Genomic DNA, 23,214 nt, shown 5'->3' on the forward strand with positions numbered 1-23,214 from the left:
ATAGCAGAAGCTGAGCTCTGCTGGAGTCAAGAAATAAGATGACTACATCTATCACTCCTGAGGTCAGGATCTCCAGGACTGCACATGTGTAGAAAGACTTGGGGGTCAAAAACGGAGGGGCGCTATCCCATAATAGGTGCTGTCAACCTCCTATAGGCTTCCATGCTGGAATCCATCTTGGCAAAAAGATGCATAAGTATATCAGGAAGAGCCTTGGGTCAAGTCTGAGGTGGGAAATGAAGAAAGATGACTGGCCAGAGGAAATAAAAAACCAAGGAAAAACTGCTTCCATATAAGTGATTTAAATCACCTCTCTGGGATGCTCCTCATTAGGGAGGACACCCACACTCTTTCCTGTGTGTGTATTTCTGCTTTGTTTTAAATAGACTGCTTCTTTGTTCTCTTTGCATGTACTATGCTTCCAATAAATTCTGTGTCTGCTTTAAAATGTTTCTTTGTGGAATTCTTTCTCTGAAGAAGAAAAGAACCAAGGTCCTCTCACTTGCCATCATCATCTGGTGCCATGATTCGGATTGCTGCCAAGGTAATTTGCAGGTCTCGCTCAACTATGGCAAGAGATCTCTGCAAGCACTATCTTCTTTGCTTCTCCTTTGGATTGTGCCTTTCTTTCCTACTTATCTTGCACAGAAGGGCCTGTTTTTCACTACATATGTTCAACATCCTCCTGGGAAAAGATCTTTTGCTTTTTATTTCTAAACTGCCAGTGCTGTCTTCATCAGGCTGAGTGCACAGGTACCCTGAGGTCTTATCTTTGTTACAAAACACACACATCTGAAATAATTATGCTTCTCAACTCTAATTCCTCCAAGAGATTTTCCTTTTACTTCTCAGCTGCCCCCTCACCCTGACCCCAGGCGTTGGCAACCCACACACTGCTACAGCCAGCCTAGTGAGCTGGCCAATTCTCAGTAGATCACAACATAAATTTTATAAATACTCAATCCTGAGGAGTACACCCCAGTGTAGGAAATCTTGTTATAGGACACAGGGGAGATCTGTTGTCTTGTCTATAAAGGCTTAAGGGAAAAACTGGCAACTGCTTTGCACTGGTTCAAATGTCCACCATAGGCAGGGAGGGAGAGCACCTTTAAAGGAACCAAAGCTGACCAGAGATGTCTGGTTAGAAAGCAGTGAGGGAGTAGAGGATGCTCCAAAGCCCATCAGCATAAAGATCAAAGGTAATTCAGAGGATGTTATGAATCCCTTACAGGTGCCTCCTAGTAATGTTTCCAGGATGCTGGACTTCATTTCTAGGACTGCTGTTCTTGGTTGCAGGTTATTCAACATGGGAGGATCTCCTTCTAAACCCAAAGAAACACCCCTTGAAAACGCTCCTAGGACACTAAGTTTTTTTGTTCTTTCTGTCCACTTTCAGTTATAAACACCACTGACGGTACCCCTGGGACAACATTTCATCAGCCAGTCTGCCCCTCTTATTAATGTCGGTTTAAGCACTATTTGGTCTAAATTTTAGCTATAAAACTATGAATACAAAAAAAGATAATCTTTTTTGACACTGTGAGACCACAATATTCTTTAGATTCCAGAGAAAACTCGTTAAAACTCTTTTGAAATTGCAAAATTGGTTCCTCCTTAAATTTGTTTTTAATTGGAGGATAACTGCTTTACAATATTGTGTTGGCTTTTGCCATACAACAACATGAATCAGTCATAAGTATGCATATGTTCCCCTCCCTCTTGAACCTCCTCCAACTCCATCCCACCCCTCTAGATTGTCATAGAGTACCACTTTGGGTTCCCTGTGTTATACAGCAACTTCCCATTAGCTAGCTATTTTACACATGGTAATGAGTAAAAATATGTTTCATGCTTTTCTCTCAATCTGTCCCACCTCTCCTTCCCCAACTCTTTCCACAAGTATTTTCTCTATGTCTGCATCTCTATTCCTGCCCTACAAATAGATTCATCAGTACCACTTTTCTAGATTCCACATATATGCATTAATAATGTACTTCACTCAGTGTAACAAGCTACAGGTATATCCACCTCACTATAACTGACTCAAATGCATTCCTTTTCATGGATGAGTAACATACCATTGTTTAAATGTACCAAAACTTCTCTATCCATTCATCTGTTGATGGACATCTAGGTTGCTTCCATGTCCTAGCTACTGTAAACAGTGCTCTAATAAACACTGGGGTACATGTATCTTTTTGAATTATGGTTTTCTTAGGGTTAAAGTTCCAAAATATAAAAGCAACTCATGCAACTTACTTAAGAAAAATAAACAACCCAATCAAAAAAGTGGGTGGAAGACTTAAAACAGACACTTCTCAACAAAATTGGTTCTTTTGTACAGGCAATTAGAGAAAGTTAGCTTGTTAAAATATTTTTTTCCTTTGGAATTCTGACCTTGAGAGAAAACACACCTAGAAGAAAGCTTGAAGTTAACTCTTACTATGTCCTTGAGATACAAACACAGCCCACTTTTCCTGGGACTTTGCCCTTGGATTCATTAGTAGAACTGCAAGCAAAGGTTAAAAAAAAAAATGCAAAGAGGCATTTTAAACCTTGAGCAGAAACTGTGAGACCTCTGTTAGTCTGGATTTATGTATGTCTCTAGTACGTGTCTTTGCCTTTGGATAATATTGCTGAAGTTAATCTGTGTGGATCACAACAAATTGTGGAGAATGTAAAGAGATGCAAATACCAGACCACCTTACCTGCCTCCTGAGAAACCTGTGTGCAGGTCAAGAAGCAACAGTTAGAAACCTACATGGAACAAGTGACTGGTTCAAAATTGGGAAAGGAGTACATCAAGGTTGTATATAGTCATCCTGCTTATTTAACTTATATGCAGAGTACACCATGTGAAATGCCGAGCTAGATGAATCACAAGTAGGAATCAATGTTTCTGGGAGAAATATCAACATCCACAGATATGCAGATGATACCACCCTAATGGCAGGCAGAAAGTGAAGAGGTACTAAAGAGCCTCTTGATGAAGGTGAAAGAGGAGAGTGAAAAACCTGGTTTAAAACTCAACATTCAAAAAACTAAGATCAGTGCTGTTCAGTTCAAGATGGCGGAGTAGCCGGATATGTGCTTATCTCCTCCTGCAACACCACAAAAACTGCAACTAGCTGTTGATCAACCACTGACAGGAGAATGCTAGAACCCACCAAATAAGATACCCCATGTCCAAAGACAAAGAAGAAGCCACAACAAGATGGTAGGAGGGGGCACAATCACTGTAAAATAAAATTCCATTCCTGTGGGGTGGGTGACCCACAAACTGGAGAACAATAATATCAAAGAGGTACTCTCATTGTTGTGAAGCTTCTGAACCCCACATCAGGCTTCCCAGCCTGGGGATCTGATAAGAGGAGCCGGAACCCCCATGGAATCTGGCCTTGAAGGCCAGTGGAATCTGTTTGCATGACTTCCACAGGACTGAGGGAAACAGAGACTCTAATCTTGAAGGGCACAAACAAAATCTTGCAGGCACCAATACCCAGAGGAAAGCAGCAGTGACCCAACAGGTGACTGAACCAAAACTACCTGCTAGTGTTGGATGGTCTCCTGTGGAGGCATGGGTTGGCAGGGGCTCACCACAGGGACCAGGGCCCTGGCAGCGCATCACGTTGGGAAAGTCTCCCTTGCAGTTCACCATTAATGTTACCATAGAGCCCATAGGAACCAGAGGTCAAACTGCCATATCCGTTGGGTCATCGAAAAAACAAGAGAGTTCTAGAAAAACATCTATTTCTGCTTTATTGACTATTTCAAAGCCTTTGTGTGGATAACAACAAAGTGTGGAAAATTCTTAACAGATGGGAATACCAGTCCACCTGACTGGTATTCTGCATGCAGGTCAGGAAGCAACAGTTAGCCTTGACTAGATGGACCTTTGTTGGCAAAGTAATGTCTCTACTTTCTAATATGTCTAGGTTGCTCATAACTTTTCTTCCAAGGAGCAAGGGTCTTTTAATTTCATGGCTTAGTCACAATCTGCAGTGATTGTGGAGCCCAAAAAAATAAAATCAGCCACTGTTTCCCCATCTATTTGCCATGAAGTGATGGGACTGCATGCCATGATTTTAGTTGTCTGAATGTTCAGCTTTAAGCCAATTTTTTTTACTCTCCTCTTTCACTTTCATCAAGAGGCTTTTGAGTTCCTCTTCACTTTCTGCCATAAGGGTGGTGTCATCTGCATATCTGAGGTTATTGATATTTCTCCCGGCAATCTTGATTCCAGCTTGTGCTTCATCCAGCCCAGCATTTCGTATGATGTTCTCTGCATATAAGTTAAATAAGCAGGGTGACAATATAAAGCCTTGACATACTCCTTTCCCGATTTGGAACCATGTCTAGTTCTAAATGTTGCTTCTTGACCTGCATACAGATTTCTCAGGAGGCAGGTCAGGTGGTCTGCTATTTCCATCTCTTTCAGAATATTCCAGTTTGTTGTGATCCACAGAGTCAACAGCTTTGGCATAGTCAATAAAGCAGTAGTAGATATTTTTCAGGAACTCTCTTGCTTTTCTGATGATCCAGTGGATGTTGGCAAATTGATTTCTGGTTCCTCTGCCTTTTCTAAATCCAGCTTGAACATCTGGAAGTTCACAATTCACATACTGTTGAAGCCTAGCTTGGAGGATTTTGAGCATTATCTTCCTAGAGTGTGAGATGAGTGGAATTGTGTGGTATATTGAATTCTTTAGCATAGGCTTTCTTTGGGATTGGAATGAAAACTGACCTTCTCCAGTCCTGTGGCCACTGCTAAGTTTTCCAAAATTGCTGACACACTGAGTGCAGGACTTTCACAGCATCATTGTTTAGGATTTGAAATAGTTCAACTGGAATTCCATCACCTCCACTAGCTTTGTTTGCAGTTATGCTTTCTAAGGCCCACTTGACTTGGCATTCCAGGATGTCTGGCTCTAGGTGAGTGATCACACCATCATAGTTACCTGGGTCATGAGGATCTTTTTTGTATAGTTCTTCTGTGCATTCTTGCCACCTCTTCTTACTATCTTCTGCTTCTATTAGGTCCATACTATTTCTGTCCTTTATTGAGCCCATCTTTGCATGAAATGTTCCCTTGGTATCTCTAATTTTCTTGAAGAGATCTCTAGTCTTTCCCATTCTGTTGTTTTCCTCTATTTCTTTGCACTGATCACTGAGGAAGGCTTTCTTATCTCTCCTTGCTATTCTTTGGAACTCTGCATTCAAATGGGTATATCATTTCTTTTCTCCTTTGCCTTCAGCTTCTCTTCTTTTCTCAACTATTTGTAAGGCCTCCTCACACAGCCATATTGCTTTTTTGCATTTCTTTTTCTTGGCGATGGTCTTGCTCCCTGTCTCCTGTACCATGTCACGAATCTCTGTCCATAGTTCTTCAGGCACTCTATCAGATCGAATCCCTGGAATCTATTTGTCACTTCCACTGTATAATCATTAAGCAATTTGATTTATGTCATACCTGAGTGGTCTAGTGGTTTTCCCTACTCTCTTCAATTTCAGTCTGAATTTGTCCATAAGGAATTCATGATCTATGCCACAGTCAGCTCCCAGTCTTGTTTTTGCTGACTGTATGGAGCTTCTCCATCTTTGGCTGCAAAGAATATAATCAATCTAAGTTTGGTATTGACCATCTGGTAATGTCCATGATAGAGTCTTCTTTTGTGTTGTTGGAAGAGGGTGTTTGCTATGACCAGTGCATTCTCTTGGCAAAACTCTGTTAGCCTTTGCCCTGCTTCATTTTGTATTCCAAGGCCAAATATGCCTATTACTCCAGGTATCTCTTGACTTCCTATTCTTGCATTCCAGTCCCCTATAATGAAAAGGACATCTTTTTTAGTGTCAGTTCTAGAAAGTCATGTAGGTCTTCACAGAACCGTTCCACTTCAGCTTATTCAGCATTTCTAGTTGGGGCATAGACTTGGATTACTATGATATTGAATGGTTTGCCTTGGAAACGAACAGAGATCATTCTGATTCCTAAGATGTTGATGTTCACTCTTGCCATCTCCTGTTTGACCACTTTCAATTTACCTTGATTCACACATTCCAGGTTCCTATGCAATATTGTTCTTTACAGCATCGGTATTTACTTCCAGCACCAGTCACATCCACAACTGGGTGCTATTTTAGCTTTGGCTCCATCTCTTCATTCTTTCTGCAGTTATTTCTCCACTGTTCTCCAGTAGCATATTGGGCACCTACCAACCTGAGTTCATCTTTCAGTGTCCTATCTTTTTGCCTTTTCATACTGTTCACGGGGTTCTCAAGGCAGGGATACTGAAGTAGTTTGCCATTCCCTTCTCCAGTGAACCATGTTTTGTCAGAACTCTCCACCATGACTCGTCTGTCTTGGGTGGTCCTACATGGCATGGTTCATGGTTTCATTGAATTAGACAATGCAGGTGGCCAAAAGCATGAAAATATGCTCAACATCACTAATTATTAGAGAAATGCAAATCAAAACTACAATCAGTTATAACCTCACACCAATCAGAACAGCCATCATCTGAAAGTCTCCAAACAATACATACTGGACAGTGTGTGGAGAAAAAAGAACCCTCCGAACACTGTTGGTGGGAATGTAAAACTGGTATAACCATTACAGTGAACAGTATGAAGTTTCTTAAAAAACTAAAAATATAACTACCACATGGTCCAGTAATCTCACTCCTGGGCATACATCTGGAGGAAAGCATATTTTGAAAAGATACATTCACCCCAATGTTCAGTGGGGCACTATTTACAACAAGTAAGACATGGAAATAACCTAAATGTCCATTGACAGAGGAAAAGATATAGATGTGGTACATATATAGAGTGGAATATTACTAAGCCATTAAAAAGGAGTGAAATAGAAAAGGAGTGAAAAGCAAAGGAGAAAAGAAAAGATATACCCATTTGAATGCAGAGTTCCAAAGAACAGCAAGGAAAGATAAGAAAGCCTTCCACAGTGATGAGTGCAAAGAAACAGAGGAAAACAATAGAATGGAAAAGACTAGAGATCTCTTTAAGAAAATGATGGGCTCAATAAAGGACAGAAACGGATGGACCTAACAGAAGCATAAGATACTAAGACGAGGTGGCAAGAATACACAGAAGAACTGTACAAAAAAGATCTTCATGACCCAGGTAATCACAATGATGTGATCACTCACCTACAGCCAGACATCCTGGAATGTGAAGTCACGTGGGCCTTAGAAAGCATCACTATGAACAAAGCTAGTGGAGGTGATGGAATTCCAGTTGAGCTAGTTCAAATCCTAAAAGATGATGCTGTGAAAGTGCTCTACTCAAATGCCAGCAAATTTGGAAAACTCAGCAGTGGCCACAGGACTGGAAAAGGTCAGTTTTCATCCCAATCCCAAAGAAAGGCAATGCCAAAGAATGCTCAAACTACTACACAATTCCACTCATCTCACAGGCTAGTAAAGTAATGCTCAAAATTCTCCAAGCCAGGCTTCAACAATACATAAACCGTGAACTTCCAGATGTTCAGGCTGGTTTTAGAAAAGGCAGAGGAACCAGAAATCAAATTGCCAACATTCACTGGATCATTGAAAAATCAAGAGAGTTCCAGAAAAACATCTATTTCTGCTTTATTGACTATGCCAAAGCCTTTGACTGTGTGGACCACAATAAACTGTGGAAAATTCTGAAAGAGACGGGAATATTAGACCACCTGCCCTGCCTCTTGAGAAATCTATATGCAGATCAGAAAGCAACAGTTAGAACTGGACACAGAACAACAGACTGGTTCCAAATAAGAAAAGGACGTCAAGGCTGTACATTGTCACCTTGCTTATTTAACTTATATGAAGAGTACATCATGAGAAATGCTGGGCTGGATGGAGTACAAGCTGGAATCAAGACTGCCAGGAGAAATATCAACAACCTCAGACATACAGATGACACCACCCTTATGGCAGAAAATAAAGAACTACTCAAGAGCCTCTTGATGAAAGTGAAAGAGGAGAGTGAGAAAGTTGGCTTAAAGCTGCACATTCAGAAAACTACGATCATGGCATCCGGTGCCATCACTTCATGGCAAATAGATGGGGAAACAGTGGAAACAGTGGCAGACTTTATTTTTGCGGGGCTCCAAAATCACTGCAGATGATGACTACAGCCATGAAATTAAAAGACGCTTGCTCCTTCGAAGAAAAGCTATGACCAACCTAGATAACATATTAAAAAGCAGAGACATTACTTTGTCAACAAAGGTTTGTCTAGTCAAGGCTCTGGTTTTTCCAGTAGTCATGTATGGATGTAAGAGTTGGACTATAAAGAAAGCTGAGCGCTGAAGAATTGATGCTGTTGAACTGTGGTGCTGGAAAAGACTCTTTAGAGTCCCTTGGACTGCAAGGAGATCCAACTAGTCCATCCTAAAGGAAATCAGTCCTGAATATTCATTGGAGGGACTGATGTTGAAGCTGAAACTACAATAGTTTGGCCCCCTGATAGAAGAGCTGACTCATTTGAAAAGAACCTGATGCTGGGAAAGATTGAAGGCAGGAGGAGAAGGGGATGACAGAAGATGAGATGGTTGGTTGGCATCACCGACTCAATGGACATGAGTTTGAGTAAACTCCAGGAGTTGGTGATGGATAGGGAGGCCTGGCGTGCTGCAGTCCATGGGGTCACAAAGAGTTGGACACGACTGAGTGAGTGAACTGAACTGATACACAGTACTATGTATAAAATAATTAACAAGGACCCACCGTATAGCACAGGGAATACTATCCAATGTTCTGTAATAACCCATGTGGCAAAGGATTCTGAAAAAGAACTATAAATCAACTATACCGTGAAAATAAAAAAATTTGAAAAAATAAGAAATTAAACCTATTCACACAAAAATGGCCAGTTTCCTGCATATAGTGTAGTGTACCTTACTGATGCCCCCTAATGGATCACAGCTTTGTCAAGGTGAAGGGGCTTGCAAAACTCAATCAACCTATGAGCTATGCCCTGCAGGGCTACCCAAGACAGACGGGTTATGTTGGAGAGTTCTGACAAAACGTGGTCCACTGGAGGAGGAAGTAGCAAACCACCCCAGTATTCTTGCCATGAGAACCCCATGAACAATAGAAAAAGGCAAAAAGATACAATATCAGAAGATGAGTCCCTCAGGTTGGAAGGTGTCCAATATGTTCCTGGGGTAGGGCAGAAGGCAATTACCCCAGACTGATAGCTCCAGAATGACTGAAGCAGCTGGGCCAAAGCAGAAACAATGCTCAGTTGTGGATGTGTCTGGTGGTGAAAGTAAAGTCCAGTGCTGTAAAGAATGATATTGCATACGAACTTGGAAAGTAGGTCCATGAACCAAGGTAAATTACATGTGGTCAACCAAGAGATGGTAAGAGTGAACATCAATATCTTTGTAATCAGTGAACTAACATGGACGGGAATGGGCAAATTTAACTCAGATGACCATAATATCTACCACTATCTCACATGCTAGTAAAGTAATGCTCAAAATTCTCCAAGCCAGGCTTCAGCAATACGTGAACCACGAACTTCCTGATGATCAAGCTGGTTTTAGAAAAGGCAGAGGAACCAGAGATCAAATTGCCAACACCTGTTGGATCATCAAAAAAGCAAGAAAGTTCCAGAAAAAACATCTATTTCTGCTTTATTGACTACGCCAAAGCCTTTGACTGTGTGGATCACAATAAACTCTGGAAAATTCTGAAAGAGATGGGAATACCAGACCACCTGACCTGCCTCTTGAGAAATCTGTATGCAGGTCAGGAAGCAACAGTTAGAACTGGACATGGAACAACAGACTGGGTCCAAATAGGAAAAGGAGTATGTCAAGGCTGTATATTGTCACCCTGCTTATTTAACTTATATGCAGAGTACATCATGAGAAACGCTGGGCTGGAAGAAGCACAAGCTGGAATCAAGATTGCCGGGAGAAGTATCAATAACCTCAGATATGCAGACGACACCACCCTTATGGCAGAAAGCGAAGAGGAACTAAAAAGCCTCTTGATGAAAGTGAAAGAGGAGAGTGAAAAAGTTGGCTTAAAGCTCAACATTCAGAAAACGAAGATCATGGCATCTGGTCCCATCACTCCATGGGAACTAGATGGGGAAACAGTGGAAACGGTGTCAGACTTTATTTTTTGGGGCTCAAAAACACTGCAGATGGTGACTACAGCCATGAAATTAAAAGACGCTTACTCCTTGGAAGGAAAGTTATGACCAACCTAGATAGCATATTCAAAAGCAGAGACATTACTTTGCCAACAAAGGTTCGTCTAGTCAAGGCTATGGTTTTTCCTGTGGTCATGTATGGATGTGAGAGTTGGACTGTGAAGAAGGCTGAGCGCTGAAGAATTATGGTTTTGAACTGTGGTGTTGGAGAAGACTCTTGAGAGTCCCTTGAACTGCAAGGAGATCCAACCAGTCCATTCTGAAGGAGATCAGCCCTGGGATTTCTTTGGAAGGAATGATGCTAAAGCTGAAACTCGAGTACTTTGACCACCTCATGCGAAGCGTTGACTCACTGGAAAAGACTCGGATGTTGGGAGGGATTGGGGGCAGGAGGAGAAGGGGACAACAGAGGATGAGATGGCTGGATGGCATCACCAACTCAATGGATGTGAGTTTGAGTGAACTCCAGGAGTTGGTGATGGACAGGGAGGCCTGGCATGCTGCGATTCATGGGGTCACAAAGAATCGGACACAACTGAGCTAGTAAACTGAACCAAAGGTCATAACATCTGGTCCCATTCCTTCCTGGCAAATAGAAGGGGAAAAAATAGAAGCAGTGACAGATTTTGTTCTTCCTGGGTTCCAAAATTACTGCAGATGGTGACTGCAACCATGAAATTAGAAGATGTTTGCTTCTTGGAAGGAAGGCTATGACAAACCTATACAGTGACAAAGGTCTGTATACTCAAAGCTATGGTCTTTTCAGTAGTCATGTACAAATGTGAGAGTTGGACCATAAAGAAGGCTGAATGCCAAAGCACTGATGCTTTTGAATTGTGGTGCTGGGGAAGACTCTTGAGAGTCCCTTGGACAGCTAGGATATCAAACCAGTCAAGCCTAAGGGAAATCAACCCTGAAAATTCTTTGAAGGACTGATGCTGAAGCTAAACCTCCAATACTTTGGCCACCTGATGCGAAGAGCTGACTCATTAGAAAAGACCCTGATGATGAGAGATATTGAAGGCAAAAGGAGAAAGGGCAGAAGAGTATGAGACAGTTGGATGGTATCATCGATTCAATGGACATGAACTTGGGTGAACTTCAGGAGATGGTGAGGGACAGGGAGGCCTGGCATGCTGCAGTCCATAAGGTCGGAAAGAGTTGGACATGACTTTGCCACTGAACAACAACAACAAAACCCTTACTGATGCCACGTACACTTGTATTTTCTAAAAATATTTTCTAGGTTTAACTTCCACATACTAAAACAAGTCACCATGAAACAAGTGATTTTTCTCTCAAAATTACATAAACTCTATAATTACATAAAATGGTTAACTATGAGTTTATTTTGTAAAGAATAAAGTATAAGCAAGTCAACTGAGAAAGAAAAACTTGTTAAACTGATTAAATGTATCAGTGAAGGTCATATAATTATTTCTTCACAAACACAATATGATACCAATATCAAGTGGCTACTTAAGGCACTGAAAAAATTAGTAACATAAAAAGTTGAGAAATCAAAGTAAAAACTGTTACAAAGCTGAAATTTACCTGTTGCAGATCAACGATGTTTACTCGACCTTTAAAGAAAAGACATTCATTTAAGTTATCAGAAAGTACATACCAGCCCCAAACTGCAAATTCCAACATATTTATGTTTTGGACATTTCAAGATCCAAAATATAAATCTTTCTGCAAAGGACACAATGAAAGTGCAAAGTGAGAGTCGCTCAGTCGTGACCGACTCTTTGTGACCCGCCAGACTGTAGCCTGCCAGACTTCTCTGACCATGGAACCCTCCAGGCCAGAATACTGGAGTGGGTAGCTGTTTCTCCCAAGGGAGGGATCGAACCCAGGTCTTCTGCATTGCAGGCGGATTCTTTACCATCTGAGCCACTAGGGAAGCCCAAGAATACTGGAGTGGGTAGCTGTTCCCTTCTCCAGCGGATCTTCCTGACCCAGGCATAGAACCAGGGTCTCCTGCATTGCAGGTGGACTCTTTACCAACAGGGCCACAGTAATTAATGCCTTCAAAGACAAGTTATTATCATAATAAGTATCCATGGCTAAAATATAGAGGATAGCTTATTTTCAAAGTTCCATTTGTCATATCAAACTAATAACCAGCATCAGCTGATACTGAGTTGGGCAGACCTATGAGGGTTATTTTCATCCCTTCACAATTTATCTACTGTGACCAAAGACACATTGACAACAAAATTCAGATAAATTATTTTCAATTATTTGAAACTGGTATGTTATCACTTATTACCTAAATATCTGTTAAGCATTTCAAATTATAGCTAGTATTTTATTAGGACTATGCAGTAAGATAAAAAACAAACATCATAACATCTAACAAGTTGTTTTCACAGATGCATCTATTTTAATCAAACAGTATTCAAATTTGCTCAGTAATTTCTTCATATTTCAAAAACGCAATGGAAACAAAAACTTTTTCGTGTTTGTAGTAGCTTTTCCTACAATCTGATATAACATCATACTAAATTATTTTGTAATTTGCAAACAAAATTAAAAAAAGACCATTACAGTCTTGATTTTCAATGGTCTGTAATTTAAAACCTCTGTTCCCTTTTCATAATTATCACCTGATAACAGACAGCTAAGTCCACCCCTGAGTCACCCAATAAATTCAAGAACTGTGAAAAGAAACAGCTGATTAATTCACAAACAGAAGACATAACTCAAAATAAAAAATGCGATTCTGTAAAGTGACAATATTTGACTTCATTTAAATTATATAATGTTCACCCAAATCTATTTAAAAGTATTAAAGCTGAATATTATATTAACAATTGAGAAGGGTGTCCTATAACCTCCAAACCATTTATGATTTATGGTTTGAAAGGTCATGCCCAGGCCCCTTTCCGAAGAACCAGAAGAAAAAACTAAGGAATTACTTACCACCTCGAACATGTAGCTCATCTCTCATTTCTTTACTAATTTGGGCTGGAGTAATATATTCCTTCCCATCAAGTGTGTGAACTACTTCTAGCTGTTTCTGAGCAATCAATTTATTCACAATCTCAATGCAGTTCCGTTCTGACAATCTGAGGGAAACAAAAGTTTTAAAAAAGGAATTTGTTACATCCAGTGCTCAATATGTTGAAGGAGATGTATGACAATGGGTTTTTAAAAGGTTTGGATAGTCATTAGGTTCTATATTACAGCATCTGCATCTTTTTTCGTATAATACTAATTCAATACATTTAAAAAAATTATAGGGCGTAAACAGGTTTACATTAACTTAAATCATGTAATTCATTGTTACAAATCTATTTTAGATTTCGAGTTTGCTCTCTTAGGCATGCTTCTAATCTTCAAATGTAAATAGAAAAGTAAGGACATGTAATTTAAGTAAAAGAAAAAACACGTCCTACTTTTGGTTCAATTTTCGCTTTCGCTTCAGTTTAAAAAAAAAAAAAACAAAATTTTATTTTATTAAATGCATAGTTGCCTCACTCCTATCTATAAGCTTTCTAAGCAGGACACCTAGCTAGGCCATGGCTAGGCCAGGAAAACCATAATTTGCAACTGACAGTTACACAAACACTTAAGTGTCCTCGTTTGCTAGCACTGATACAAAACACAGCACCAGAGGATTGAAGTCTTTAGCTCCAGAAAGAACAAGGCAAGAAGTAGTCAACAGATAAAAAAGGGTTCTATTAGCGTTATATGTGTTCCATAAAGGTGAAAAGCAAATTTAGGGAGCTTTTTCAGGACACACCCCCCAAAACGTCAAGTGTCTGGAGTCCCTAAAAATGACAGATGGGAGTATGGCTCTGGCCTAGCACACCTATACTGGTGAACAAGAAGGCAAAATGTTTACGGAGTCAACATAGTATTTACAAAATACTGTACCTTGGGGTTAGCCTCTCCTTTCAAGCTCTAAGTCAGGAAGTGTATAATAGGCAATGACGCTTCAGGGACTTGCTAACAGTTAAGCAAGGATCAGAGGGATAGTCTTAGGAGTGTCACCGGCCCCAGCCGTCGAGGTGGGGTGGCCTCGCCTGCACCTTGCTGGGGCTTGGAAGGGGTGGGAAGGAATGTTCTAGGTCTTCCCCACCGAGAACTATTTTGGAAACCGCACTCCAGCCTCTGGGAGGAAGGGAGGGGGCGGGAACGCTGACAGGGGATGGGAAGGTCGGGGATTCAAGGCCTGGGGTTTGCAGCCTCAGATCCCGGAGTGGCCACCCGAGGCTATTTTGGACTCCACAAACGGAGAGGGAGGGTCAGGCACCTTTGCGTGGCTTCTGCGAACTGCGCCCGCTGAAAATCTGCCGCCAAACGCCTAATCTCTTCCCAGGCGTCCGCCATCTCGGCCCTATTCGCCCAGCCGCCGACAAACCGCAGACACGTCAGCCCAAAGGTCGCGGGAGCCGAGGCGGAACGGGCCGCGCGGAGGGACAAGAGACTCTCCGCGACGCAGCTACGGAACGTGCGCGACTTGCGCCGGCGGGGGCGGGGCCAGAAAAGCAGCAGCCCCGCCCTCCCCGCGCGGGACGTTTGTCCTGGGCTGTGGGATCCCTCGGAGAAGGCAATGGCACCCCACTCCAGTACTCTTGCCTGGAAAATCCATGGACTGAGGAGCCTGGTAGGCTGCAGTCCATGGGGTCGCTAAGAGTCGGACACGACTGAGCGACTTCACTTTCACTTTCACTTTTTACTTTCATGCATTGGAGAAGGAAATGGCAACCCACTCCAGTATTCTTGCCTGGAGAATCCCAGGGACAGAGGAGTCTAATGGGCTGCTGTCTATGGGGTCGCACAGAGTCGGACACGACTGAAGCGACTTAGCAGCAGCAGCAGTGGGATCCCTTCGCGGCTGCGGAGAGCCAGCCCTCCAGTTTGTGTACTCGTCTGCCAGAAAGCCAAGTTAATAAAGTGTTACTTCAAGCGTTTGTTTGCATTATTCCTAATATTTTGGCGCAGTGATAATAAAGTTAACCACTCTTTTTTTTTTTCTTCCCTGCCCTCTATTTGATTCATTTTGGGGAGGCGGGGGAGGAGCTGTTCCCCAAGCTGCAGTTAACATTACGTCTTCTCTGTTAACGTAGGGCAGTTCGATTTGTGTAGGGAATCATGCTATGGGTCACAGAGTTCCTTTGGATTTTCCCATAACATCTTACGGGAAAACCTGAACGAAGGTTTTGACTAATCCAATAAGGTCAGTAGCTCAGCAGTGTCTGACTCTTTATGACCCCATGGACTGCAGAATATCGGGCTTCTCTATCCTTCCCCAGCTCGCAGAGCTTGCTCAAACTCATGTCCATCCAGTCCGGTGATGCCATCCAGCCGTCTCATCCTCTGCTGTCCCATTCTCTTCCTGCCTTCAATCTTTCCCAGCATCAGGGTCTTTTCCAATGAGTCAGTTCTTTGCATGAGTTGGCCAAAGTATTGGAGCTTCAGCTTCAGCATCAGTCCTTCCGATGAATATTCAGGACTGATTTCCTTTAGAATTGACTGATTTGATCTCCTTGCAGTCCTCTCAAGGGGACTCGCAGACTCTCAAGAGTCTTCTCCAACACCACAGTTCAAAAAATCAATTATTCGGTACTCAATTCAAGATTGTAATTTGTAGAGACAGCTTGTGCTGCCTAAAAGGATAGTCACTAGACAGATGAAGCTATTTAAATTAATTAAAATTGGGCTGGAAGAAGCACAAGCTGGAATCAAGATTGCCGGAAGAAATATCAATAAACTCAGATATGCAGACGACACCACCCTTGTGGCAGAAAGTGAAGAGGAACTAAAGAGCCTCTTGATGAAAGTGAAAGAGGAGAGTGAAAAAGTTGGCTTAAAGCTCAACATTTAGAAAACGAAGATGATGGCATCTGGTCCCGTCACTTCATAGCAAATAGATGGGGAAACAGTGGCAACAGTGTCAGACTTTATTTTTTGGGGCTCCAAAATCAATGCAGATGGTGATTGTGGCCATGAAATTAAAAGACACTCCTTGGAAGAAAAGTTATGACCAACCTAGATAGCATATTCAAAAGCAGAGACATTACTTTGCCAACAAAGGTCTGTCTAGTCAAGGCTATGGTTTTTCCAGTGGTCATGTAATGATGTGAGAGTTGGACTGTGAAGAAAGCTGAGCTCTGAAGAACTGATGCTTTTGAACTGTGATGTTGGAGAAGGCTCTTGAGAGTCCCTTGGACTGCAAGGAGATCCAACCAGTCCATCCTAAAGGAGATCAGTCCTGGGTGTTCATTGGAAGGACTGATGCTGAAGCTGAAACTCCAATACTTTGGCCATCTCATGCGAAGAGTTGACTCATTGGAAAAGACTCTGATACTGGGAGGGATTGGGGGCAGGAGGAGAAGGGGACAACAGAGGATGAGATGGCATCACCAACTCGATGGACGTGAGTTTGGGTAAACTCCAGGATCTGGTGATGGACAGGGAGGCCTGGGGTGCTGTGATTCATGGATTCCCAAATAGTTGGACATGACTGAGCAACTGAACTGAACTGAACTGAAGATTATATCAGAAACAAACAAATAGAAATTGAAAACATAATGTTTTCAGTAACAACCCCCCAAATGAAATACTTATGTATAAATCTAACAAAATATGTATAAGATCTACATGAGGAAAACTACCAACTCTAATGAATGAAATCAGAGAAAAACTAATTAAAGGGAGAGAAAGTCAATATTCATGGATAGCAACAGTCAATATTGTCAAGATGCCAATTCTTCCAGACTTGATCTGTAGATTCAGTACAATCCCAATCAAAACCTGGGTAATTTATTTTGTGGATATCAACAAGCTCTTTTTAAAGTTTATATGAAGAATCAAAAGACCCAGAATTGCCAACATGGTGTTGAAGAAGAACAAAGTTGAAGGACAGACACTGCCTGAATTTAAGACTAATTACAAAGATACAGTAATCAAGACAGTGTGGTATTGGTGAAAGAATAGACAAATATATCAATGAAACAGAATAGACAGCCCCAAAATAAAACCACATCAGTTCAGTTCAGTCCACTTCAGTCACTCAGTCGTGTCCGGCTCTTTGCGACCCCAGGAACAAAATCAATTCAATGGAGCAAAGATAGTCTTTTAAGTAAATGGTACAGAAACAACTAGACTTTCACATGCAAGAAAGAAAAGAAGAATCTAGACATAGATCTTACACTCATCATATAAGTTAACTGAAAACAGATCACAGACCTAAATGAAGAATGCAACTATGAAACACCTAGGAAATAACGGGAGGAAATTTAGATGACTTGTAGCATGTCAGTACTTTTTAGACACAACAACAAAGGCACAACAGATAAAATAAATCATTGATAAACTAGACTTCATTAAAATTAAAAATTGTTCTGCAAAAGTCCATGTCAAGAGAACGGAAGACAAGCCACAGCATGGTAGTAGATATTTGCAAAAGACACATCTGATAAGAACTGTTTTTCAAAAGATATAAAAAAGTCATGACATTCAACAATAAAACAAAAAATGAAAAATGGACCAAAAATTTTAACAGATAATTCACCAAAGTAGATATACAGATGACAAAGCAGCATATGAAAAGATGCTCTGTATCATATGTCATCAAAGAAATAAAAATTTAAACAATGAGATGCCACTACACACCTATCAGAATGACTAAAATCTGGAATGCTGACAACGCCATATGCTGGCTAGGATGTGCAGCAACAGAATCCTCATTCATGGATGGTAATGCAAAATAGTACAGCTATCTTGGAGACAGTTTGGCACTTTCTTACAAAGCTAAACATGCTCTTAACATATGATTTAGCAATCACACTCCTTGGATTTCACTCAAAGGAATTGAAAAATTGTGTCCATATAAAACCTGCACACAGATGTTCATAGCATCTTTATTTGTAATTGACCAAACTTGGAAGCAATTAATATTTCTTTCAAAGGGTGAATGGGTAAATGAACTATGGTACATACAGCCAATGGAATATTATTCAATGCTAAAATGAAATGAGCTATCAAGTCATGAAAAGACATGCTGAAAATTTAAATGCATATTACTAAGTGAAGGAAGCCAATCTGAAAAGCCTACATACTGTATAATTTCAACTTCATGACATTATGGAAAAAGCAAAACTATGGAGATTGTGAAAAATCAATGGTTGGCAGCATTTGGGAAGGGAAGAGAGATGAACATGTGGAACACAGAGGATTTTTAAAGACAATGAAAATACTCTATATGATACTATAATGAGAGACACTTGTCATTACACATTTGTTCACATAAATTGAATGTGCAACATCAAGAATGAGCCATTATGTAACTATGGGCTTTTGGGTGGTTTTGATGTGTAAATAAATGTAAGCATATTGATTGTATTAATAGCAAATGTACCACACTAGTAGGGGATATTGATAATGGAGAGGTTATATGTGTGTGGAGGAATGGCGTATATGGGAAGTCTCTGCACGTTTCTCACAGTTTTGCTGTGAAGTTAAAACTGCTCTAATACTAGTCTTTAAAAATACATATAACATTTAATATTAGTTGTTTAATCACAATAGCTACCTTTCAAGTGCTCAATAGCCACATGTGGCTCATGGCTATCTTATGGGACAGTATAGAAAACCAATTTTATCCTCACCAAAAGTTCTATTGGATGGCTCTGGTTTAGACCGTTGATAAGGGCACACATTTGTTCAGACTCTGAGATCATGAGATTCAAAGCAACCACCTCCAGTTAGCAGCCACATATCATAACTATAATTTCAGTCATTTTGAATGAAGGATAAAAATTTGAATGGGAAATAGTTCAATGTTGGACAACCTCTGATAGATTACCGGATAGGATAACGGTAAATAGCACAAGTGGCTACTGAATAAGAGATGAGAAATTCCTTTTAAGAATAAGCTTGTGTAGATTTGAAAAACAGCATGTCAATTCTCTAAAATATTTCCTAAGAGAAATTTTTATTTTCTACAAACCTAAGTCAGATTTTGACATGTTCATTATGTGGAAAGGACTCAAGGTCTTTTTAGCTACACTAGTATGTGGTTGTGGCACCATCCTTAGATTCATCTAAGGCTAATTAGATATTCTAACATTTGTAATGTGGGTTGTTGGCTTCACTGAAATGGCAGGGGATGTGATCTTGTAAAGTTGCTCCAAGATAAACTTTCTCCAACTCAACTAGGAAAATGAAACGAAACAATGGCAAAATGGGTATTTTCATGCAAGTCAGTATTTACTATTTGTTACTGTACAGAAATTACAAAGATATTGTTAATTATATAGCTAACATTATCTTATTGCCCTTTGGGATTTAACAGTTACCTCAATCCCACCATCAAAAATGGCACTATAATCCTGTACATAGAAAGCATCAATGTCTCAGGAAACTAGTATGAGTCATGGGTGGAAGAAATCCATTTGCTTTTAGGGCAAAGAGGTTGAGATTTTTTTTTCCTTTTGGTTGCTGTGTGGCATGTGGAATCTTAGCTCCCCAACCAGGTATAGAACTCATGCTCCTTGCATTGGAAGAGTGGAGTCTTAAACACGGGACTGCCAGGGAAATTCCTGGTTGTGACTATTAAGAGGCAATTTCTTTTCTCCCTTCTGAGGTTTCAATGAATGTTTGATTGTAGGACTATCTCACGAGCAAATGAGAGTAATGGGAGAAAGAACAAAGAGGACTAATTGGGTATTAAATAAAAAAAAGTCAATGAAAATAGAGATTATTATGATGTTGAAGAGATAGGCAGTGAATCACTCAGGGCTTACAGAATCAGAGAGTATCAGGGCAGGAAAGGCTCTTCAGATCATCAATGCTAATACCCATCTACAGCAATAATTTCTTTGCAAGCTCGTGGCAGATTATGTACTTTTTGCTTGAACACTTAAAATGATGAAGTGTTCCCTTCTTTGCGGGGCAGATTAATCCTGTTTGGGACAAATCTAACTGTTTGAAATTCCTTCCTTATACTAAAGCAAGATCTGTTTCCCTATCACTTCAATATTCTTTCCTTGGGTGACTCAGAGGATGATTCTAATATATCTTTCCCATGACAACTCTTTAGATATTCAAAGCGTGTCCCTCTTGCTTTCTTTTTCCAAGTTAAACATCTCAGATACTTCAATTATATCTCCTGACAAGATCTCCAGATTTCTAAATATCTTGGCTACCCTCTCTTGTTAAACTCTAGCTTGGCAATGTCAGCTTTAGAAAGTGATGCCCAGAAGGAATTTAGTATTTTACACATAGTCTGACTAGAGCAGTGACAGTGAGATTAATTTCCCTAGATATTATACTTCTGTTAATTGGACTCTTGGCTTAAATTGAGCTGGTAATGAACTGTATCTGACTGGTATTTATCTAAATTGCTATCAAACCAAGTTCAGTCTATTCTGTACCTGAACAAATTAATTTTATTTGATAACTTTCACCTTGTTATTTTTGACCCATTCATTCATTTATTCTTTCAACAAATAGTGTTTGAGGTCTACTATATGCCAGACTTTATGGTATACCCTGGGGATATCAAGAAGAACAAACTATTATTAAGCTCAACTAATTAGCTGAGATTAGTTCAAAAATTAACTGTCATTCAACATTGTTATTTCTGCCATCACCTGCCTTCTATAGTGATTAAGTATTCAACTTAATAACAAAATTGATTAACAGTGAATCAAGGATATATACCTGTGATAACTGGTGACACTCATACAATAGGATCTTAGATTTAAAAAATTTTAGAGCCAGAAGAAATTTAGGAACATCTAATAGTGTGATTCATATATTTTTTAAAAGAGAGTTAGCATAACTATAACATTGTCTTAAACACCATGCATGTGTCTGTTCTAAGTTACTTTAGTCACGTCCGACTCTTTTTGACCCCATGCACTGTAGCTTGCCAGGCGCCTCCGTCGTTGGGATTCTCCAGGAAAGCATACTGGAATGGGTTGCCATGCTCTCCTCCAGGGAATCTTCCTGACCCAGGAATTGAACTCACATCTCTTAAGTTTGCATTGGCAGGTAGATTCTTTACCACTAGCACCACACTATGCTAGTCCTTTTGTTTAAGGGGAAGATCATGGAATATCACCTCGTTTATAGAATTTCATAATTCAAATTTATTAATCTGAGGAGGAGTAAATTTTTAAAGATTTATTGTTAAGAAATTCCCACTATTTTCTACTAGCTACCATGTTAAAGATTTAAACTGTACGAAGTCATTTACTTAATGATTTCTCTTAGAATATGTCCTATTTTGCATATGTTCTTTTTCTTCTTACTCCAAAATAAAGCTTAAAATTCCCTTTGGATATCAGTCAGTTTTGTTGGGAGGTAAGGGAGCAAATTTCTGCTCATTGTGACCTTTCACCCTCATCAGTAAAGCAATAACCAGTATCGCTTCTGGTTCCCGTCAATTTATCTTTGGTATATAATCAGTGTAGTCTTGACCTATGGAGTTAAATGCATGTAAATGCCTTGTAAACTATAAAATTTTATGTTTATCCTCCCTATTTATTCCTCACTAAGGCAATGGCAACCCACTCCAGTACTCTTGCCTGGAAAATCCCATGGATAGAGGAGCCTGGCAGGCTGCAGTCCATGGGGTCGCTAAGAGTCAGACACAACTGAGCGACTTCACTTTCACTTTTCAATTTCATGCATTGGAGAAGGAAATGGAAACCCACTCCAGTATTCTTGCCTGGAGAATGCCAGGGACAGGGGAGCCTGGTGGGCTGCCGTCTATGGGGTCGCATAGAATTGGACACGACTGAAGAGATTTAGCAGCATCGGCAGTAGTGTTATTTGTGATTATATTGTCAGAATTTCATTTTAAAGCCACACCTTTTGTGCTACTATTTATTCCAAAAGCAGTAAGCATTCTTTTGTTTCCAAGGGAACAAACTCTATATTAGTCTTTTCTGGTTTCACTTTTATCCCAATTCCTTCACAATACTGTATTTAGAGCCAGACTTATTAGCTCCAGGCAACACGTGCTTTCCTATATACACTTCTCCACGGTGTAACTCCCAGGCAAAATGACAATAAGGCAAATTCGTAAAGGAACAAGTTAGTGCTCTTGTCAGTGCTTGAGCTTTGTTCTCCAAGGAGCTGAAATTTCTTCTATTTCACCAACAAAATATGATTTAAAAGAATATATCGCCAGCTTGTATCAGTGCTAAGGCAGTCGTGTGTAGAGTTAATAGACACAGGAACACATTCTAAAGAAATACTTAATATCTGTGCTTCCTGCCAAGCAAGGGAAAAGTTAGGCTGGCCCAGATCTCCAGGAGCAACTTGTGTCTTTCTTTTTATTTTTCTTTTCCTCCTCTTGTTCTTCTCCTTGTCATCACCATCATCATTATCATCTTCCTTCTCCTTTCACTTCTTTTTTTGTACCTTTGGACAACATTCACCTTTTTCATCCACTCCTAATCCTTTATCTCTGGCAACTACTAGTCTGGCAACTACAAATACAAAAAAGTATTTGTATCTATGAGTTAAAAAAAAAATTTTTTTTTTAAAGATTCAACATATAAGTGATATCATTCAGTATTTGTCATTGTTTGATTTCTTTCTTTTCGCTCTTGTTCTTCCTCCTCTTTCAGTTTCCTCCTTCTTCCTCTATGTATTATTTATTAATTACCCCAACAAGATGACATGTTGTAAAGGAACAGGACTTGCAGCAGATGCTACTCTATAGCAGCAGCAATGACAACATCTGGGAATTGTTAAGAGCCACAGCTGGCATCCTTAAAATTCACCTTCTTAAATTTCATTTTGAGGAGATGGCTTCTGAAAGTAAGTTCAGCCAAGTTCCTAAAATGCCATAATCAAGAGTAGTTGGCATCTATCCTAGTTCGTGTGAAAGGTAAAAATATCCTCTGATATATAGATACACAGGCTATGCAATAGCACCCTTTAAGGCAAATCTTATGCTCTTTTAAATGAATTTGTTATTCTGAATCTTAAAAAATATGCTTATATTTTAAATGAATTGAGTTTGCTTATGAGGGAGATATTGTCACTGATATCTGTTATTATCCACCATAG

At 40.1% G+C, this 23,214-nt stretch overlaps 1 protein-coding gene across 1 annotated transcript in view; it reads right to left on the reverse strand.

The window, feature by feature from the left end:
• The window catches only part of UFL1 (UFM1 specific ligase 1), a 68,005-nt gene extending 53,412 nt beyond the window's left edge, over nt 1–14,593 (reverse strand). Inside the window, exons 1-3 of the mRNA XM_019967337.2 lie at nt 14,435–14,593; nt 13,099–13,244; nt 11,725–11,753 (exon numbers count right to left, since the gene is read on the reverse strand). Coding sequence (XP_019822896.2) covers nt 11,725–11,753; nt 13,099–13,244; nt 14,435–14,511 — 252 coding nt within the window. The 5' untranslated portion in view covers nt 14,512–14,593. The remainder of the gene's footprint in view (nt 1–11,724; nt 11,754–13,098; nt 13,245–14,434) is intronic.
• Nucleotides 14,594–23,214: the final 8,621 nt, after the last annotated feature.

The sequence above is a fragment of the Bos indicus genome, chromosome 9 (assembly GCF_029378745.1).
Source record: "Bos indicus isolate NIAB-ARS_2022 breed Sahiwal x Tharparkar chromosome 9, NIAB-ARS_B.indTharparkar_mat_pri_1.0, whole genome shotgun sequence".
NCBI lineage: Eukaryota > Metazoa > Chordata > Mammalia > Artiodactyla > Bovidae > Bos > Bos indicus.